The 19821-nt window shown below is 42.2% G+C and overlaps 1 protein-coding gene across 1 annotated transcript; it reads left to right on the forward strand.

The window, feature by feature from the left end:
- Positions 1–12802: 12802 nt before the first annotated feature.
- Positions 12803–19147, forward strand: LOC147867553 (uncharacterized). The gene is made up of 6 exons (XM_087315340.1): positions 12803–13227; positions 13979–14455; positions 14527–15326; positions 15408–15486; positions 16877–17062; positions 17153–19147. Exons 1-6 carry the CDS (start codon positions 13132–13134, stop codon positions 18905–18907), a joined length of 3393 nt encoding a protein of 1130 aa, XP_087171466.1. The 5' UTR covers positions 12803–13131; the 3' UTR covers positions 18908–19147.
- The last annotated feature ends 674 nt before the right edge of the window (positions 19148–19821 follow it).

Genomic DNA, 19821 nt, shown 5'->3' on the forward strand with positions numbered 1-19821 from the left:
ATTGAAGAGGTCGAAGATGATGAATACAATAGAAGACCCGCACTGTGTGTTGAGTATGTGGATGCCAACAACACAAGATTCCTTATTTCTATCGTTGCTTCTCGCACATACCACCAAATTTAACTTGTTATATCTCGCTACAAAGCCCTAATTGAGGGATTTCTAAAGCATGTCTTTATGCTCAATTATGTTGCCAATAGAGAGCTCAACAATAAAAACGATTTCTCTTCTTCTTCCCCTCTTTACTCTTGTTGAGGGACTAAGTGATGTTATCAATTAGAGTTTTCAAGTGATGTTATTAAGCATGTGATCGTTTTGAGGGTAGATTACAAGAGGAACTAAGGATGAATTGGCAATATGCTAGAATGTCAAATTTGGATTATTACATTGCAAAGATATAGAGATTTTTTACTACAAAGTCGTAAGCCCCCTTCTTAGGAAGGAGTCACGTACAAGATGATATGTTAATTTGGTCCCATAGGTAAAAAATAGCCGCCTAATGGATGATAAAAAATCTATTTTATTAAACTAATAAATTCTACCTTAAGTGTTGATGAGCTTTTAAGGAATACATGGTCAAGCTCATGATTGGGTTCATCAATAATCTTGACCCTAACATCCAAGAAATTATTCACATTGTATAGTGCTTTGCATCCTACCTTCTGCATAACCAAATGCAAATCCTATCTTCTCCATAACTTACACAACTCCAACTATATGGTTAATACAAGTATCATTTGAGCTCATCACATTGAATATGGTACACAACTTTCACTCATTTTACTCAAATTATTTATTTTTTAACTCAATGCAACCAATAGCCCTAATCCCTTTACCTTTCTTTCCATACTATCAAAAGAGACTGTTGAGATATCAAGCTCAACTTAGTTTAGCCATTTAGTTAACCACGTAACTTAGTAGTTACCTAGGTAGAATCTAGTTAGTGTGTTGACCTTTTAAACCCTTAAATAGGTTCTTGTACTTGTATGTAAGTGGAGATACATTCTAGATCCTCCACTACCACGCATATTTAATATAGGACTTACATCCTTGTACCTATATTCTACTCACACATGTGCACCCTTGCACACGAGTTGTATATATATCTCATTGTGGGTATTTTTGTAACTTGATTCTAATTAATATAGAGAAAGGTCTTTAACTATACTCTTGTTAATCATCCCCCATTTATATTATTGTTCATAAGTGTATCTTCCTCTATCTCTTCCTCTCACACACATACATACACAAATCACATAATCTTTCGTTGCTTTATCAATACTCACATAAGTAGACCCTAATTAACCCCTAGTTAATTACCTAATTATTAACATGGTATCAGAGTGTGTAGTTTAGTACATCCATTAAGCCCACTCGACTTCGTGATTGTGTGTTCGAGACGCCGATGACAAATCCGGCTATTCGCTACCATAGTGCCGCTACGTAGCACGTGTACGTGACCAAAGGAAGAAAAGCCAAGAAGGAAGACACTACATCAACATGAACACACAAATGGGTAGCTCGCTCCCTAGTGAAAAGTTAGACCGAAGCAATTATTCATCTTGGGAGTACAAGATGAACCAATACCTAGTCTGCCATGGGTATTGGAGCTACATCACCGGTGCACTCGAAAACAAACCCGACATCACAAGTGCCAACTACCCAACGTGGGAGCAAGGTGCAAGTCGGGTAATGTATTGCTTGGCAACATGTGTCCACGTCCACATGCTTAGCCACATTCGAGACGCCAAGACGCCTCAAGAAGCGTGGGCGAATTTAAAGAAAATTTTCGTTGCCAACACGATCGCCGGCAAGCTCCAACTCTGGCAAGAATTGAACAACATACAACAAAAAGATATGCTCATCTCGGACTACCCCGCCAAGATCAAGAGCATTTGTGACTTGCTTGGCTCCATCAACTTAAACATCGATGAAGATGAGATGGTTCAAGTATGCTTGGGCGGCCTCACACATCGGTTCGACCCGATAAGGATGGCTATCTTAGCGAAAGAAAACCCTCCTTCGTTCTTCGACCTCCAATCAATGTTATTGGTCGAAGAGAACCATGTCCGAACCAAGACCAAGACGTCGGAAGGACAAATGTTCTTTTCGAATTCGGATGGTGGCCGAGGACGAGGTCGAGGCGTTAGAAGAGGTCGATTTGACCCATCTCATGAAGGGAACTCAAACCTTCGACAACAAGATGGAAGCCATCGAGGAACCTTTAGAAGAAGGGGAGCTTCCATGCTGAACAAGATCGGAAAACGAGGCCCGCAACTTGCAACTATTGTGGCAAAATAGGCCACCACAAAGACGAGTGCCGAAAGACGAGAAGTGAGTCGGCTTCGTCAAGCCGACAACTCACAAATTACGCTGCCAACTCTGAATACGATGACTATGGTGGGCTATTCGTAATGAGACAGAGCGAAATCTATGACGGCCTCCGACTCCACAAGCACCTCTAACTGGGAAGACTTGTGGTTCATCGACTCCGGCATCTCACACCATATGACGTCACACCTAGAGTGGTTTCATGGCCTAAGAACGCCGAATCGACGCGGCTACATAGAGACAAGAGACAACACCACACATCCCATTCGGCACATCAGCAACGACAGCCAAAACAATTGCATCAAGAATGTCTTGCACGTTCCTACAATAACAAAGAATTTGGTATCAGTCGGCCAAATTGTGGAGCAAGGCATGCAAGTTCGTTTCAACAACGAAGGATGATTTATAGAGAAGATGACCGACTCATAGCTAGAGGACAAAGAGACGTGCGAACGTTCATTCTCGATTCGAACGAGGTGAAATCGGCCATGTATGCCAAAGGTCTCAAAACTGAGACGAACATCGAGTTGTGGCACAAAAGAATCGGCGACATAAACCTCAAACGGCTTCGAACGATGCAATCACAGGGATTCGTCATTTGACTTCCAGCCTTTGAGTCGAAATGAGTCAACCGAGTGTGTGAAGCATGTCAACTCGGCAAACAACATCGACTCCCATTCCCGAAGGAGAGCTACGTAAGCAAAGGCCTCCTCGACGTCATACATTCGGATGTATGGGGACTGTCTCAAACGCTGAGGATCAGCAGATGCCGATACAACATCACCTTCATCGACAACTACTTGCGCTACACGTGGATCTTCCCGACGAAGAAGCAGAGCGAACTGCTCTCCCAGTTTCAAAAGCTCAAGAGCCAAGTCGAAACAGAAACCGATCGACACATTCAATGTCTACTATCGGATGGAGGGAAGGAGTACTTCTACGACGAATTCATCTCCTACCTCCAAGGTGAAGGCATCTAGAGAGAATTCTTATGCCGGCACACACCCCAACATAATGGAGTAGCCGAAAGGAAGAATTGGGACATACTCGAGGTAGCATGCACCATGATGCATGAGAAGCACATGCCGAACTTCTATTGGGCCGAAGCGACATCCTTGACTGTGTATCTCATGAATCGATGCACCACCAATGGAGTGTGTGAGCTAACTCCATACAAGCTCCTTGTCGGAAGGAAGCCGATCCTGTCGCACCTCAAAGTGTTTGGAAGCATTGTGAATGTACGCATCCCGAACGAACAAGAACAAAAGCTCGACGCAACGTCGGAGACATGTATCCTCGTAGGATACTCGTCCGAGCAAAAGGCATACAAGTGTTATAACCCTTTGACCCGAGTGGTTCGGGTGAGTCGAGACCTAGTCCTTGACGAATCAACATCTTGATATAAGCTCGATTCGGCTCCATCTGACCCGACCGAGGAAGAGTTGAACATCAACTCAGAGGACGATATTCGGCCAAGACCTTCACCAAAGGACCGTCCAAGCTCTACCGAGCTAAATGGACCACATGAGCCTTCACGTAACCAAAGCACGTTGCGGCCAAGTCAAATTGGACAAAAAAAATACAAAGGTAAGATGCCCAAATAGGAAGTCGACCACCTTGACGACAATGATTTAGATGTGTCGGCTCACTCACTAGCGATTAATGGCAGCTAATGCCAGGACAACAGTTGAAGATTCCACTCTTCTTGATTCCATTGGAGATCATATGACCACTAATGAAATTGCCAATGATGTTTTGAATCATATAGTCCCTGATCGTGCTTCTTGCTTGTAGTAAAAAAACCTTTGTCATGACTATTGTCAGTTCTATTGTCATGACTATCATCAATTCTATCGACAAAATCTATTGTATGTTCCTGATGGTCCCCCATGACTACAAGTTTTACAACATTGCCATGACACACCAATGGCTGGACATTTTGGAGTTCACAAAACTCTAGAATTAGTTTCTCGACAATATTGGTGGCCTCACCTTCGTCATTTTTTGGAGGAGTATGTTCACAATTGTGATACATGTTGTCGATCAAAGAGTCCTCAAGACCGATCCTATGGCTTACTACAACCACTTCCCATTCCTGAAAATCCTTGGATTTCATTATTGATCTCCCAATTTTGAAAGGTTTTGATACAATTCTCACGATGGTCGATCGATTTATGAAAATGGCACATTTCTTGCCATGTACAAAGTCTATTACTAGTCAAGAGGCGGTCAATCTAGTTATGCAGGAGGTATTCCGACATCATGGTCTTCCAGATGATATTATTAGTGATCGTGGTCCACAATTCATCTCAAAGTTTTGGAAGCACATGTTCAAACTTCTCCGAATTTCAGTTAAGCTTTCTTCGGGCTATCATCCCGAGACTAATGGCCAAGCGTACCAACCTGACTTTGGAGCAATATCTTCGTTGTTTCATCAACTACCAAAAAGATGATTGGGTTGATTTTTTACACTTGGCTGATTCCCCATTTTTTACCTTACTTGGTTGATTGGTTAGGTAATACCTCCAATGATCGAACTTGGGAACCTGTAGCAAATATTGCCAATGCCGCAGACATGGTCACCGCATTTCATCGCCAATATCTTCGTAAACCAGGTCCTAGTACAAACCTTAACCATTGTAATGATATGTTTATATGTTTTTTAGAATATATAATCTAATATCATAAGAATATTCTAGATTACTCTACATTCTAGAATGTCCTAGAATATTCTAGAGTGTTCTATATACTAGAACCTTCTAGAATACTCTATAGGGACTTATAAATAAGGATCTATTAATCATCCCAAAACCAAATTGGTTCAACGCCATTCTACAACTACCTATTGCCTACTCTTTGTAATCCATCTTATAGTGCAATACAATACTTTCCTTTCAATTCTCCCTCTCCCCCTCTCCCTCTTTTGTCTTAACAGTTACTGAAATCCAAAAGTGAGTTGGTTTTTTTATTACTGTTTGTGTTTGGATTGCTTTCTTAATCTACTCTTGATTATGACCTTTATGTGTAATGTTTTTTTTCCATAAGGTTTACATGAAGATACAAGAACTGATGATGAAAAAATTGTCCCTGCCAACGTGGGAAGAAGTGGAGGAATTGTGCCCAAAAATATCATCATACAAGGCTCTTGAAGAATTCTTTGTAGTATTTAGAGAATGGGTATGTGTGTCTACAATATTAATTGATTATAGGATAATGGGTATTTTCTTACAAAACTAATAATTGCAGAAACCACCTCGCTCGAAGAAACTAGGTGATAGTAATGAAGGCATACCAAGCGCATTCATCACCCATTTGGAACGAGCGAAATATGAAAAGCGGATGACAAAGGGAAAGGAGATGGAGGTGTCCGAAGACTCAGATAAAGTGAAGAGTTTTCTACACAAGGGCAATCCTTTCCACCAATTGTACTATAGTGTATATAATGGGGATGTGGGTAATATGCTTGACATATTACCCAAGAGGCATTATACGTTGCTCGTCGTGGATATACCATATGGATTTTGAATAACCGGATCCACATATGATGACATGCCATATAAGTATCCTCAAATAGAAAAGATGGTGAAGGACTTTGCAGAGCTGACCTTGGCTTCTTTGTGGCGAATCATAATATTCCATAGTATGGGCCAGTCTTTATCAGTCACTATTGCGTTAAAGTTGAGATGTCATGCAACTGAACACATGCATTGGTAAGCATCAAGTTGCTATATATTAATATACGATTTCAAATGCACTTATTGAGAAGATTAGCGTGTAGAAGCTAAAACAGACACAACTAGCTCAACTAGACAATAACAGAAAACACAGAGAATCAATGGAGAACACATAGTGAATACAAAGTACTTGGGAGAGACAAAGAGAGAGCAGAACACAGAAAAATCGATTTCAAAATAACACTCTATACATGGGAATGTACTTAGAAAGCACTTTTATACAAGTTCTTAAAAAGGATTGACAAGTACTTCAATGCTCATAACTGAGCTATTGACACGAACTCTTGGAATATATAAGTACCTACAAACTAGGAGCGTAGACCTTTAACGGTCTACCGGCTCTCAGCTTGTTTAGCCGATTGGGCCCATGTTGTCGAATACGAGTGTATAATGGCCGCATTCACATTGTCCCTTTGGATAACCCAAGTTTGGGCTATTTCCGTAAATAGCATAAAGGGCAGTTGCCCTAGGATAGTCACTATATAAAGTGACTCTGTAACCTTTAGAAAAAGGGTTGGTTGTCATTTGTAACTGTTGCTATTAAGAAATAAAACGTTTCTGTCAACCCGCTGCCGACCGTCATAGTACACCACACAACATTCTGTTTCTGTTTTTCTTGAAGAACAGAGAAGAGAGAAGACAAACAAGAAGTCTTCATCTCACTATGTTAAATCACTAATTGGAGTAAGCTAGCCAGCTATACTCTGTTCCTATGATTGTAACCACTTGAGATTGGTCTCTAGGCAACAACCAAATTCGTGTTTCATTCGGCTGATCGACATTTGGGAGGATCAGTTGGATCCGTCCCTCTCATCGTTGTAGTCATCCGAAGCAGAATTGGCCTAAACAATTGGTTTCTTGTGATCGGTATTCGGCATACAATTAGAAGCTAACCGGAGTCACTCCAAGAAGGTTCAACAAACAAGTATCCGAAACCAAACCGACTCGGGTTCAAGACTGACTAGAACGATATCGGGTGAGCAAACCGACTACACCCCACTAAGGTTCCTAGTCAACTCCGAATAGAGTCTTACCAACCGAAACCGAATCAGATGGCATCAACATCCGGCTCATCGGAGATGAGTCTAAGGAGGTTCGATGGTTCGAACTTCAACTTTTGGAAGGAACAAATGTAGGACTATCTCATAGTCAAGGTTCATACAGACCCGATTGAGTATGAAAATCCTTCAAAAGCATACAATGCAAACGAGTGGCTAAAGTTGGACAGAATCGTCCGCGCCACGATTCAGATGCACTTGTCGGAGTCAGTGTACTTCACAGTGCAATCATGCTCGACAACTTTTGAACTTTGGAAAACACTGTTGGAAACTTATGAAAAGAAGGTCGCTGCAACGAAGATGTATCTGATCCGGAGCCTCTACAACTTGTAGATGAAAGAATCCAATTCGCTTCAAGCACACCTCAACGAGTACGAAAGCCTAAGCTCCCAAATATCGTCTCAGGGGACGACAATAGAGGATGAACTTAGAGCAATGATACTCATGAGTAGTCTCTCCTCTTCTTGGGAAACTTTCGTCACAACCATGTGCAATGCTTCAACAACTGCCATTAAGTACTCCGAAATCACGAGCGCAATCCTGACTGAAGCAACTCGGAGAGAGTCTTTCGCCAAAGACTCGGCAGATGAAGCTTACATAGTACAAGGTTCGACCGACCGATCGAACAACCGGGGAAGAAGTTCTTCCCGACCGCCGAACAATAAGGGAAGCCGGAGCAAGTCCCGGGACAACCGAATCTACAACTCAAAGCAAAAAACAACAAAGCTCAAAGAGCGGATAAGAAGAGTAGCCGGCATGAGGACGTCAACTACGTTGGCTCTTTAGCCGAAATTTTGACGACCGACCTGAACATACTGTCCATAGAGAACCCAGTCGAATCAGAAATTCTGCTTACGACTGAGGAATCGAGCACATGGCTCCTGGACTCAGGCGCATCGTATCATGTGACACCTCACCGATCTCAGTTTTGGCAATACTTGAACCAGCACTCCGACTCAGTTTGAGTCGGGAACTCGCAACACTGTGCCATAATCGGAATCAGCACTGTAGAGCTCAACCTTCTGGGTGGCGCTACACTTGTACTACACAACGTCCGACACGTTCCTGAGCTTTCAAGTCCCTTGATCTCAGTCGGACAACTTGACGAAGCCAATATCCATGCCGGGTTCTCATTAGGAGGGTGGAAACTCCACAAATGGAACGTCCGGCTTGCTCGAGGACCAAAGGTACACTCTTTGTACCCTTTATATGTCACACTCAAAGAGGGTGACTTATTTTTGGTTGATATCCCTAAGTCATCGTTATGGCACAGATGACTTGGACACCTCAGCAAGGCCGACATAACGCACCTATCCAGAGCCGGTTACATCCCCAAGCTCTCCTTCTTGGATCACCAATTCTGCGAGCATTGCTAGTACGGCAAACAGGTAGCCGCATCACACCCGACATCAACACCAAGAGAATCGAGTCCCTTGGATTTGGTCCACTTGGACATCTGTGGCCCGATGCCACATCAGTCTCTCGGTAGTGCTTCGTACTTCGTCAGTTTTATTGACGACTCGACTCAGAAGGTGTGGGCTTACCCCATTAGAACCAAAGATCGGGTGTTCTCGATCTTCTCCGAATGGCTTGCAATGGTTGAAAACCAGATTGGTCGGAAACTAAAATCTCTCCGAACTGATAATGGACGAGAATTCAAGTCTGACGAATTCGTCAAATTTTGCCGAGAACGCGGCATTCGACATGAATATACGACACCCTATAGTCCGGAGCAGAACGGAATTGCTGCACGCATGAATCAGACGATTCAAGAACGCATAGTATCCATGATCCAACACTCTAGACTGTCGAATGGCTTTTGGGCAGAGGCTCTCATTACGATAGTACACATAATAAATATGTCGCCAAGTAGATCTCTAGGACTTAAAATACCTTAGGAAACATGGACCAGCAGTAAGCCGAATTATGACAAGTTGAGGATCTTCGGCTGCGAGGCATATGCCCTCATACTGAAAGACGACCGCCGGAAACTCAAACTAAGATCAAGGAAATATGTTTTCCTTGGATATGGACTCGACGGCGAGATCGGATACCAACTTTGGGACCCCGAGCACAGACAAATTGTCTGAAGTTCGGACGTCGTGTTCAATGAGTCGACTATGCATAAAACGGCCGAAAGGCCTATTGAAGTTCGAAGTGCCAACCTTTCATGAAGGCCCAACCCACAACACGAGATCGGTTTCACGGGTAACCGACACCTCTCGTCCTGAATCCACTGATTCAACACAGTCGAATGGCTCGGCTTCCGACCATCCGACACCTTTACCCGGTGCGACCAGTCCAGTCATACCTCGAAGATCCGAGAGACTGTCGCAACCTCCGGAATGGTACTCTCCTGGAATTTTATTTACCGACGCCGGTGAACCGACGTCTTACGAAGAAGCATCGGCATCTGCCGACTTAGCCACTTGGCATCTGGCGATGGAGTCGGAAATGCACTCCATTCGCGCAAACAAGACTTGGGACTTGGTTGAATTACTGAAGAATCGACGTGCTCTTCCGTGTAAGTGGGTCTATCGACTAAAAGAGACGTCCGACTCGACCAACCTAGGCCAGATTAGTCGCAAAGGGATTTCGACAAGAATATGGCGTCGACTTCGACGAAATCTTTTCACCAGTGGTGAAAATGACAACCCTTCGTTTCATGCTCGGCGTCGTGGCCGTCGACAACTTGGAGCTGATTCAACTAGATGTAAAAACAACATTCCTCCATGGTGACCTCCAGGAGGAAATCTATATGGAGCATCTGAAAGGCTTTGTGGCATCCAGCCAGGAACATCTAGTCTACCGACTCAGGAAGAGTTTATACGGCCTGAAACAGGCACCCCGACAGTGGTACAAGAAGTTCGACAACTTCATCCAGTTGGTCGGCTTCTCCAAGAGCGATGAGGACCACTGTCTCTTCACCAAAACAGCTCAAGACGGGTCTCCCATCTTTCTCATCATTTACATGGACGACATGCTACTCTCCAGCCGACATGCCGAAGAGCTCACCGAACTCGTTCGGAAACTGCGGTTGAAGTTTTCCATGAAGGACCTCGGTCCGGCAAGACACATACTTGGTATGAAGATTAGTCGGCATCGCGATACACGACAACTTTTCTTGTCTCAAATCGACTACATCGGACGTGTCTTGGAACGCTTCAACATGCACTCGGCCAAGTCTGCTTCGACCCCACTCCCCATTAACCTTCGGCTGTCTCAGTGAGACTGCCCGACATCCGGTTCAGAGGGGGAAGATATGAAGTCAGTACCGTATGCACCGGCAATCGGCTCCCTTATGTATGCGATGATCGCGACACGGCCTGATATTTCTCACGTCGTAGGAGTCGTCTACAGATTCATGCACAACCCAAGCCGATCGCACTGGAACGCAGTCAAGCATTTGTTCAGATATCTAGTTGGCACAAAAGACCACGATATTCTTTTTGGCCCAATCTCAACCTCAAGCGTAGTCGGTTACACTGACTCGGACTTCACCGACTGCGTGGATAGTCGGAAATCAACAATTGGATATTGTTTGAAATTCGGCAATGGAGCAATCTTGTGGAAGTCAAAACTTCAGGAGTGCACAACCACCTCAACGACTGAAGCGGAATATGTAGCTACGTCTGACGCGGCAAAAGAAGCTTTATGGCTCGGTCGGCTGGCACACACATTTCGACAAGTCGACCTCGACTCAGCTCCAGTTGTCTACAACGACAATAAGGGTGTTGTTGCTTTGTCAAAAAATCTGGTTCACCACAACGCCTCCAAGCATATCGACGTTCGATATCATTTTGTTCGAGATTGCGTCATTTCAAGGAAAATCGGTCTCAAGAAGATATCCACAACCGATAATGTCGCAGATGGAATGACCAAGTGTCTTTCGGCATATCGCTTCCAGTCCCTTTGGCACCAGATGGGCGTAATGAAAAATCTGTCCGGTTAAAGTCGGACACATAGCACAGGATGGTTTCGGACAACTGACATCGGTTCTTTGAGGATTGGCTTTAGCTTTTCCGACCCGATCGGTTCGGTCTTCTGTCTTCAGATCTTGCCGACTCGAACAAAACCGATTTGTCCGATAAACCTTGTATATACCTGTAATTTAAGATACCCCATGTATACGCCCATTACGGGGGAGTGTCGAATACGAGTGTATAATGGCCGCATTCACACTGTCCCTTTGGACAGCCCAAGTTTGGGCTATTTCTGTAAATAGCATTAAAGGGCAGTTGCCCTTGGATAGTCACTATATAAAGTGACTCTGTAACCCTTAGAAAAAGGGTTGGTTGTCATTTTTAATTGTTGCTATTAAGAAATAAAACGTTTCTTTGTGCATCTCTCTCTCTCTCTCTCTCTCTCTCTCTCTCTCTCTCTTTCTCTCTCTCTGTATCCTGTTCATTCTCATACACAGGTCCTTCAACATCACATATGTTGTTTGTTCTTCCACATTGACGACCTTGTCCCCAACACATATTGAGGTTGCTTCTCAACAATCCCCCTCAAGCTCAACTTGAGGTTCCATCAGATCTACCGGCTCTATCTTCCGGCTCCTCCTAACATCCTCACACCTTTCTCGCGCCCCTCGTCTGGTCTGGTCCTGCGTTCCACGAACCTCCCGTTTCGCGCATCTCGACTCCTTCGGTGGGCTCATCTGATCATCAAGGCTGTCTTAGCCCCCTCACTATTGCGACATTGGCGCTTCTCAACCCGTCGACTTCTCCGTGTTGGTGTCAACTTCAACCGCCCTCTCGTTCGCTTGGCCTTCATGTGATTTGACTCATCCGAATCGAACTGCTCTACTGAATCCATTGTCTCCGATTCGTTCCCGCTCTTTGTCCAAATTGGTTATCTCCAATTCATCTTCCTTCTTTAGGCCCTTGACCACATCTAATCATTCCTGGTCCCGCCCTTTATCTCCTGGTTAGCTCTGCCATCTTTGCTACCTTATTCGACTCTACCGGATGTATCGACTGACAAACCATCGAATGGACAGGAGGACAGTGGGAGATCGAGTGTTTGAGATGACCATTTGATGGGCATGCGTGAATGAGTGTCCGATGGACACTTGACGGGGGGGGTTGGGGGGGGGCTTGTTGTTATTGAGTGTCTGCTCACGAATGTTCGATGGGCACAAATGATTGACTGTCTGATGGGCATTCGTGATCGAATGTCCGATGAACTTGGACAAGAGCCCTACCAACACCAACACCATTATTAAAATTATTACCACTACTATCTATTGGTAGAAGAAAAACCATCTATTTTGTTCGATGTGCACACATGATTGACCATCTGATGGGCATTCGTGATTGAGTGTCCGATGAACCGGGACAAGGGCCCTACCAACACCAACACCAACACCACTATTACTACTGCTATTCATCGTGATTGAGTATCAGATGGACCTAGACAAGAGCCCTACTAGCACCAACACCAACACCAACACCACTATTACTACTACTATCTATTGCTAGAAGAGAAACTATCTATTATTGCTAGAAGAAAAAACCCTCTCCTTTGCTAAGCTGCTCTTTTGTGTTTTTGTTATACCCTACTCCTTCTCCCCTGCTCCTACTCTGCTATCAAAAACCCTCCCTCTCTCTCTCTCTCCCTTTCCTTTGTTGCACCACACACCCTTCTAGTTCTCAATCTCAGCCCCCCCCCCCCCATTTCCATTCCAATTTGCCCCACCTTCCCTCAGGAATGATGAACACAGCAGCAATCAATGCCTCCTGAGCGACACCTCTGAATCTTTCTTCTTCATCAAGACCCTCCCAACCATGTGAGCATAAATAAAAGAACGAAAAGAAAGGGAGCAGAGGATTCTGTGATGAACAAAGAAGCCATCTCTATACGTGGAAGACGAAAGCAGTAGTAGTCTAATGTGATGTTTTTCTCCGCTTCAGGAGTTCCAAAGCTATGTGGAAAGATGATGAGACAGGGGCCTCTGTTTGCATTTTAAGCTTTTGGTGTCACACCTTGAGCTTCAGGAAGTCTGGATGGCTGGAGTTCTCTTGCGCTTCTCAAGGGCCGCGTCTCTGAAAACAGCACTTCTCTCCAGAAGGAAAGCTAGGAGATATGCACACTCCTTATTGGTAAGCTTATTGACTCCTTTTCCATTGGTTCGTTTCGCAAAGAAGAAAAATATATTTACGATTTTGCGTTAAATAGATGTTGTCTATTAAAATTTGACCCGGGTTTAGGGTTTAACAAGATCAAACCTCTTGAATTTTCACGATATACATTTGCACACTCCATATTAGTCATCTCATTCACTCATTCGGTTTCTTTTCTTTTAAATAAATAAGATTATGAATTTTGCCAATGGAATGCGTTTGTATATAGATTTGATAACTTATTCTCTTTTTCCGAGAGATTGCATATATATATATATATATCTGGTATACATTCCTTATCGCGTGTAGGAAAATCTTATATTGTGCATTTTCTAGATATTGCGTGTATTTTTCTTTTTACATTCATTATTGCATCTAGAAGATGCACACTCGTAAGCACATCTATTCATTCATTAGGTTCTTTTAAAGACAAAAATTGTACAATGATTTCTAAGGACCGGTAGTAGTATTTGCTTATCAAATTTTGTATTGTTTTGAACATCTTTTGGGAAATTAGAAGTCTTTGAATCAAAGATGCCATTGTTTGTTCATGATTTGTAGGTTTTGTATAATTTGCTAGTTGTTTTTGGGCATGTAATTTTCTATCACATTGAATAATTTTGCTGGTTCCAAAATAACAGAAATTCTGTAAATGTGGAGATAAAAACCCATAATCTGCAAGAATGGAAAAGGGAGGTTTTTGCATGCTATAATAGTGTTTCTGTTTCAGGAAGTAAACGAAGGAGAGGAGGTAGTAGGGCTTGTTAATCAAGGCACTAAACTTGGATTCATCTATTCAGCCAAGCACAATTATTCTTCTGCTCTGATTGAGGCAAATAACTTTCTCTTATTCAGTTCAGAAAGCAACAGAAGAGATGATCTCAGGGGTCCAAGCCTCAATTACATCCAAGGAACAAATTACATCCAAGAAACAAATCCATGCATTGATGGGTCACACACGGACCCTAATGACAGCTTTGTGGCATCAGGGAATATGGTTTTCCAAAGTACAAATGGCCTCCCTTTCGTTGACATGAAATCATATTGGAATACATGTGAGAAATTACCGACCACTGTGTATGATTTGGAGATTTTATCGGATATAGCCCCCTTAGATTCAAGGCTGCTCCTAGAGAGATGCTTGGCAGCCATTGCTGCCGATGACCTAATCTTCTGCCTTGTGCCAACTTCTCAAGCTCATGAAAAGGTAATTTCTTCCCCTTTGCATCCATTAGAAATTCTTCATCGATTTATTGATTGAAATCTCTATTGTTGCAGGTTGTACGCGGTTCATTCGAATCTTTTGGCATGGTAGACCCAAAACATTTTCTCATACTTCAGACATCAATGGCTTCAACCATTCAGTACTGGGATATATGGTATCCCTATGTGCCAGCCTGCTCAGCAAATCAGCTCTCGGAACTCGCGGATGTGCCTGGTGTTGTGGAAGAGCAACAACTGTCAAGCTCAATCAGAGCTTGTCAAAAAGAAGAAGAAGTCCTTGAAAGTAAAGATCCACATGATACCTTGGTCGATGATGACGGAATTCGAATATCCAAGGTCTTAGAAGAAACAAAACCTCCAAGAAACTTTGATTTGATGTCTAAATTTCGGGTTGCTATACCAAGGCATATGATGGTGTCAATGCCATCAGCACCGAATGATTCTCTATCATCTCAGCCTGGAGATGAGTTTGGGATTCAAGCAAGAATGGCTTCCCTAGATCAAGCTGACATTGTTAACTCTTGTATCGAATGGTTAATGGAAGATCAATCCGGGTCACCTTCATTCCTAGGTTTGGTTTGCAAATATGGCCCTAACTTTGGTCCTTGTTTGATTCTACTTTCCTCGCACCAGCGTGCTGTGCTTCTACCGGTTCCATCCAGGAAGCCAACAAAGTACCCAAAGATGCTTAGAACAGTTTTATCTGATGAAAACCTAGTCAAAGTCGGCCCAGAGATTCATAAGGATGCCCTAGCGTTGTTTCACTTCTTGGGTCTAGTGACGAACAGATGCATTAAGATAACACACTTGTCTACTGGACAAAAACGGAAAAAGGGTGTTTTATCGATTTTCAGGTACTTCCTTCAAATGGATAATTGTTTGAGTATACTGTAATGAGAGACTGACTTAGATTTTTCTCGCTTTCTCTGGTATAGGGAGCTATTCAATTGGGGATGGACTGAGAAGAAAAGAGTTATTATGAGCGATTGGGGATCACTTCTTAATCTTGAACAGGTCTGTTTTTATGAGTTTTGTAGGTATGCTAGACGACACGTCTCTTTCTGTGACTCTCTTTCTGGTGTTGTGAATACATGTTGTACACACTCATACATATATGTGTATTCCCATGCAAATGTACTTTTGTTGGTTGTATTTATATGTAATGCATATATGTCTATCTATCTATATTGGTGTCTACAAAAATATAATTTCTTATACATATATTGTGTGTATATGTATGTGCTACACACATGCCAATATTGTTATAGGCATACCCTTACGGATCAACTCGATAGCTAATTTCAATGGTTTAATGGTAGGTTAGTCAGGAAAGTGGTTATCCTAGGAACTGGGACAAAACCATATGGACCTATGATCCATTCTTATCCTTAATCTCTTAGTCTTTTGCTTATCATTAGTTTGATCCGTAAAAAGGATTTTCATGTTATGATCATGAAAATTATTGTCTTTCCGAGGTAATAAATGAATGCCATATGTGTTACATACATCATGCTTACGCCAACCGTTGGCGTATAATGCACATTTTCATCTTTCTTGAGCTTCTTGTAACAAGTCAGTTCACCATTTTGCATTCTGCCAATCATGAAGGATTCCTTTTGCATATGCTTTTGCTGGTAAACAAATATTACCCCCTGTTTTTTATATTATCTTTACCCTACTAATAGGGCTACAACATGAGATCCTTCTTCTGAAACTTTGAACATAATCTTATCTTGATCTCCTGCAAGCTTTCTGATGATGACCCATCCGATCATATTGTTCAAATAGATTTTGATTATTAGAAACTACAATGTCTGCACAGTAATCTCTCATATAGTTGCGGCATTCCATGTATGGCCTTACAGAGTTGTTAGGCTTTGTTTCATGAACTGAACTTTATAACCTAGTGACTACATGACAAAATTGTTGATGTTCATCCAAGATCATAGATTCCATCTAAATGTTCAAGAGAGTAATTCAACATTCAGGTTGTAGACTGGTCAGCTCTAATTGCAACTTTTCTCCTTCATCAATGAACTGTAATGATCTTTGCTCATGCAATTTTCGAATGGCAAATTGTGATATCATTGCCATTTTTGCTCAATGAAAGTAGTATAAGTCAAGATGCTGCTTTGAGAAACCACCTTACTGGGCCACAGTGTCAACTTCTGTTCATGGGACATCTGAAAGGATTGAAACCATGAAAGATTTAAGCTCATATTAAATCAGAAACTGCTAGAGATTAGAAAACATATTAAAACCAAGAAACTAGAAAAAAACAGTCTCATAACGCTAATTTGTAAACATGGGAGGAAATAGGAAAATATCCATTTTTCTAAAGTTTGATTAATCATCAACCATTAAGTTTTTATGGAATCTAAAACCAAATAGCTTATTTTCTCAGATCAAATCTGCAGTTCTATCTGTGTGGTCATCTCGATTAGTCTGGGCTCGGCAGAGTGAGATGTGGAAGGGAGATGCTCCATCTTTTTCACTAAGAAACATGCCTTACGAGTTGCTGAATTATTTCGGAAGATCAGTTTTCAGTCCAGAGGTGACAGTTAAGAAAGATAGAGACACAACAGTGGAGGTATATCTTCTTGGTCATAAACATTTTCATTGAATAATGCTGTAAAGGTTTGGATAATGAAACGAGTTTTTTTTCTTTCTTTTTTTCCAGATGACAGGAGCAAAGATAGAAGTTCACAAACATTTTCTGAAGCTTCAACAAAGCCATTTTAAATCTCGTGTACTAGGCCTAAACTCAACAGTGGAGCTGAGATTTAAAAATGGCCGAGAACCTGAGAAATATCTAACCATGGTAAGAAGGGGGAATAAGGTTGTCTTAGACCCTGATCGGTCATCAGAATCTTGTAATAGTAATTGTAGTGGCAAGCTACCCCAAGAAATAGACATAGATGTTAGCATGATCAGCAAAGTGCTAGTAGATAACAGTGATAATGCTGATGTGCAAAGAAAAAAGCTTGAAGATGTCTTGTATTTTCTCTTGTGCACCCCACCTGCATGTCCACCTCACATCCTTGTTGCGTTGGGATGCTCTATAGAGAGTGTCGGAGTGAAACCTAAGTCATTTGATCTAGAAAAGGAGTTATTGGATGCGTGTAAAGGTCAACTCAACTCGAGCCAATTGAAAGCTTGGAATCACATGCTTTCAAACCCTCTTTCAGCAGTCATTGGACCACCAGGGACTGGAAAGACTACCTTAATTAAAGCGGTTGCAAAAGCATGGGAGCATCTGGGAGAGGCAGGGGAGACTCTCCTGTGTGTGGCACATCAAAATGTCGCCGTTAGGCACATGGCGGAGTCGATGGTGAAAGAGGGCATACCTGGGGTGCTTTTATTGATTAGTGAAGATTATTATGTGGATTGGCATGAGGACCATTACACACATGTCAAGGATTGTATAGTAATTTCTGGACCTCAGACAGCGGCCGGGATGAAAACATGGGCATTTCGGAACAAGGTGACGGTGCCTAAAGTCATTCTATGTACGCTAGCTGTGATAGGAAGTCAAGCTTTCTACACAGGGCTAATGGGTACGAAAGTGACTCACTTGATAATTGATGAATGCTCGCAAGCGGCTGAGGGTCACCTAATCTCTAACTTGGTGTGCTTACCTCATCTACAAATGCTTAGTGTTCTTGGAGATCCCTCTCAACTTCCACCTTATGGAAAGCCGTTGCAAAGCGTATTTGACCTTGTCGCAGGCCAATGTGATATCAAATTCCTCCACCAACAATTCAGGATGCCAAATTGCATTGCAAAGTTTGTCTCAGAGGAGTTTTATCAAGGGAGGCTTGAAACTGTTCAAAATGAAGCTCAAACAGGCCGAAGCTCGGTGCAAAAGCCATTGATTTGGGTGGCGGTTTCAGGTTTCCCGAGACAAGCTTCGGGCACCAAGAAGTCTCTATGCAATATTGCTGAGGCTGAAGCCATCGTTTCTTATTGCAAAGAATATAAGGCTAGGATGGATGCTGCAGGAATAGAGTTACATTACGGAAAGCTCATTGTGCTGTCACTTTATGAAGGGCAAAGGATAATGGTCACGAAGCTATTGAAGGAGAATGAGCTTGAGAAGATCCCGGTCTATAATGTTGATTCATTTCAAGGTCAAGAGGCGGACGATGTGTTGATTTCTCTCGTGGTAGGGGACCGAGGTTCATCTTTTGCTGTTGATAGGAACCGGGCTTGTGTCTTGCTGTCTAGAGCAAAAAGACTCATGTACATCTTTGGTGATATTGAATCGGTAAAAGCCACCCGCCGAAGCCACAACCGCGTGGGTGTGGATAACATCTGGCGAAGCCTAGCAAACTATTGTGAGAAAAATCATTGGGTCGCAAATGAAGATGACCTTCGGGACATGGTCAGTTCGAATGTGAAAGCTGATGTTGAGTTTCGTGATCAGGGAGATTGAGAGAATTCAATCTTTGTAGAGGTAAAGAATCTGTAATTTTTCGATTGCGGGTAAGGCTAGAGAATTTGGCATTCATGGGGATTATTCTGAATAAAATTTATATTCTCTGAAATCCCTGAGTGTCTGTTTATACACATAGCCTTTTGCGGCCATATTGAGCTCCTTATACAAGTTTGCGAAGATTTTGATAATATCTTGTCACACCCATTAATTTTCTTTATAACACTTTCTTAAGCTTGAGACGAGTTTGAATAATTGCTCACAACGATGAACGTGTTTGTTATGCAGAGGTTTTATAAACTGTCTTAAAGCTGGTCTTACATTTGAATTATTTGTAAACAAAATCACAAATTTTGTGTTCTCAAATGTGATTTCAACCATCTGGGTTGGTTATTGATTTGTTTTTGGTATTGAAAGAAAAAAGATACACTGCAAATGATGCGGTTTGAGAGACATATGGAAAAGAGTGACAGGTGGACTGGGTAAACATTCTGATCGGAACTTTTAGCTTCAATGTCCATCATAATATAATTTTTTGATTCGTTGGAAGTCTTAGAGCAAAAACTTGCATTGAAAATAGGCATCTGATTTTTATGTGCATATTCAATGTTCAGTGCACCCATAAATCTGATAGATGGGTCTAGTCACTAGTGTGAATAATTGGTAAAGAATTATTGATATTAGATCCTACAAAGTTCTCTTTAACATGAACTGTTTACCCAAGACTAAATGTCAATGTATCTTCACATGAGATGTATTGGAACAAGAAAAACTAGAAACAATGTTGATCATAGTTGCCAATTAGGAGTTGTTCATACCACTGTTTACCCAAGACTAAATGTCAATGTATCTTCACATGAGATGTATTGGAACAAGAAAAACTAGAAACAATGTTGATCATAGTTGCCAATTAG

Source organism: Azolla caroliniana, unplaced genomic scaffold, assembly GCF_043228905.1.
Source record: "Azolla caroliniana isolate FFs.n. ecotype wild unplaced genomic scaffold, voAzoCaro1.0.p SCAF_2, whole genome shotgun sequence".
Lineage (NCBI taxonomy): Eukaryota > Viridiplantae > Streptophyta > Polypodiopsida > Salviniales > Salviniaceae > Azolla > Azolla caroliniana.

Coding starts and splice junctions, on each gene's coding strand:
- LOC147867553 (XM_087315340.1), top strand. CDS start 13,132: ATGGCTGGAGTTCTCTTGCGCTTCTCAAGGGCCGCGTCTCTGAAAACA. Junction 13,228..13,978: donor GATATGCACACTCCTTATTG/GTAAGCTTATTG, acceptor TTTCTGTTTCAG/GAAGTAAACGAAGGAGAGGA. Junction 15,487..16,876: donor CACTTCTTAATCTTGAACAG/GTCTGTTTTTAT, acceptor TTATTTTCTCAG/ATCAAATCTGCAGTTCTATC.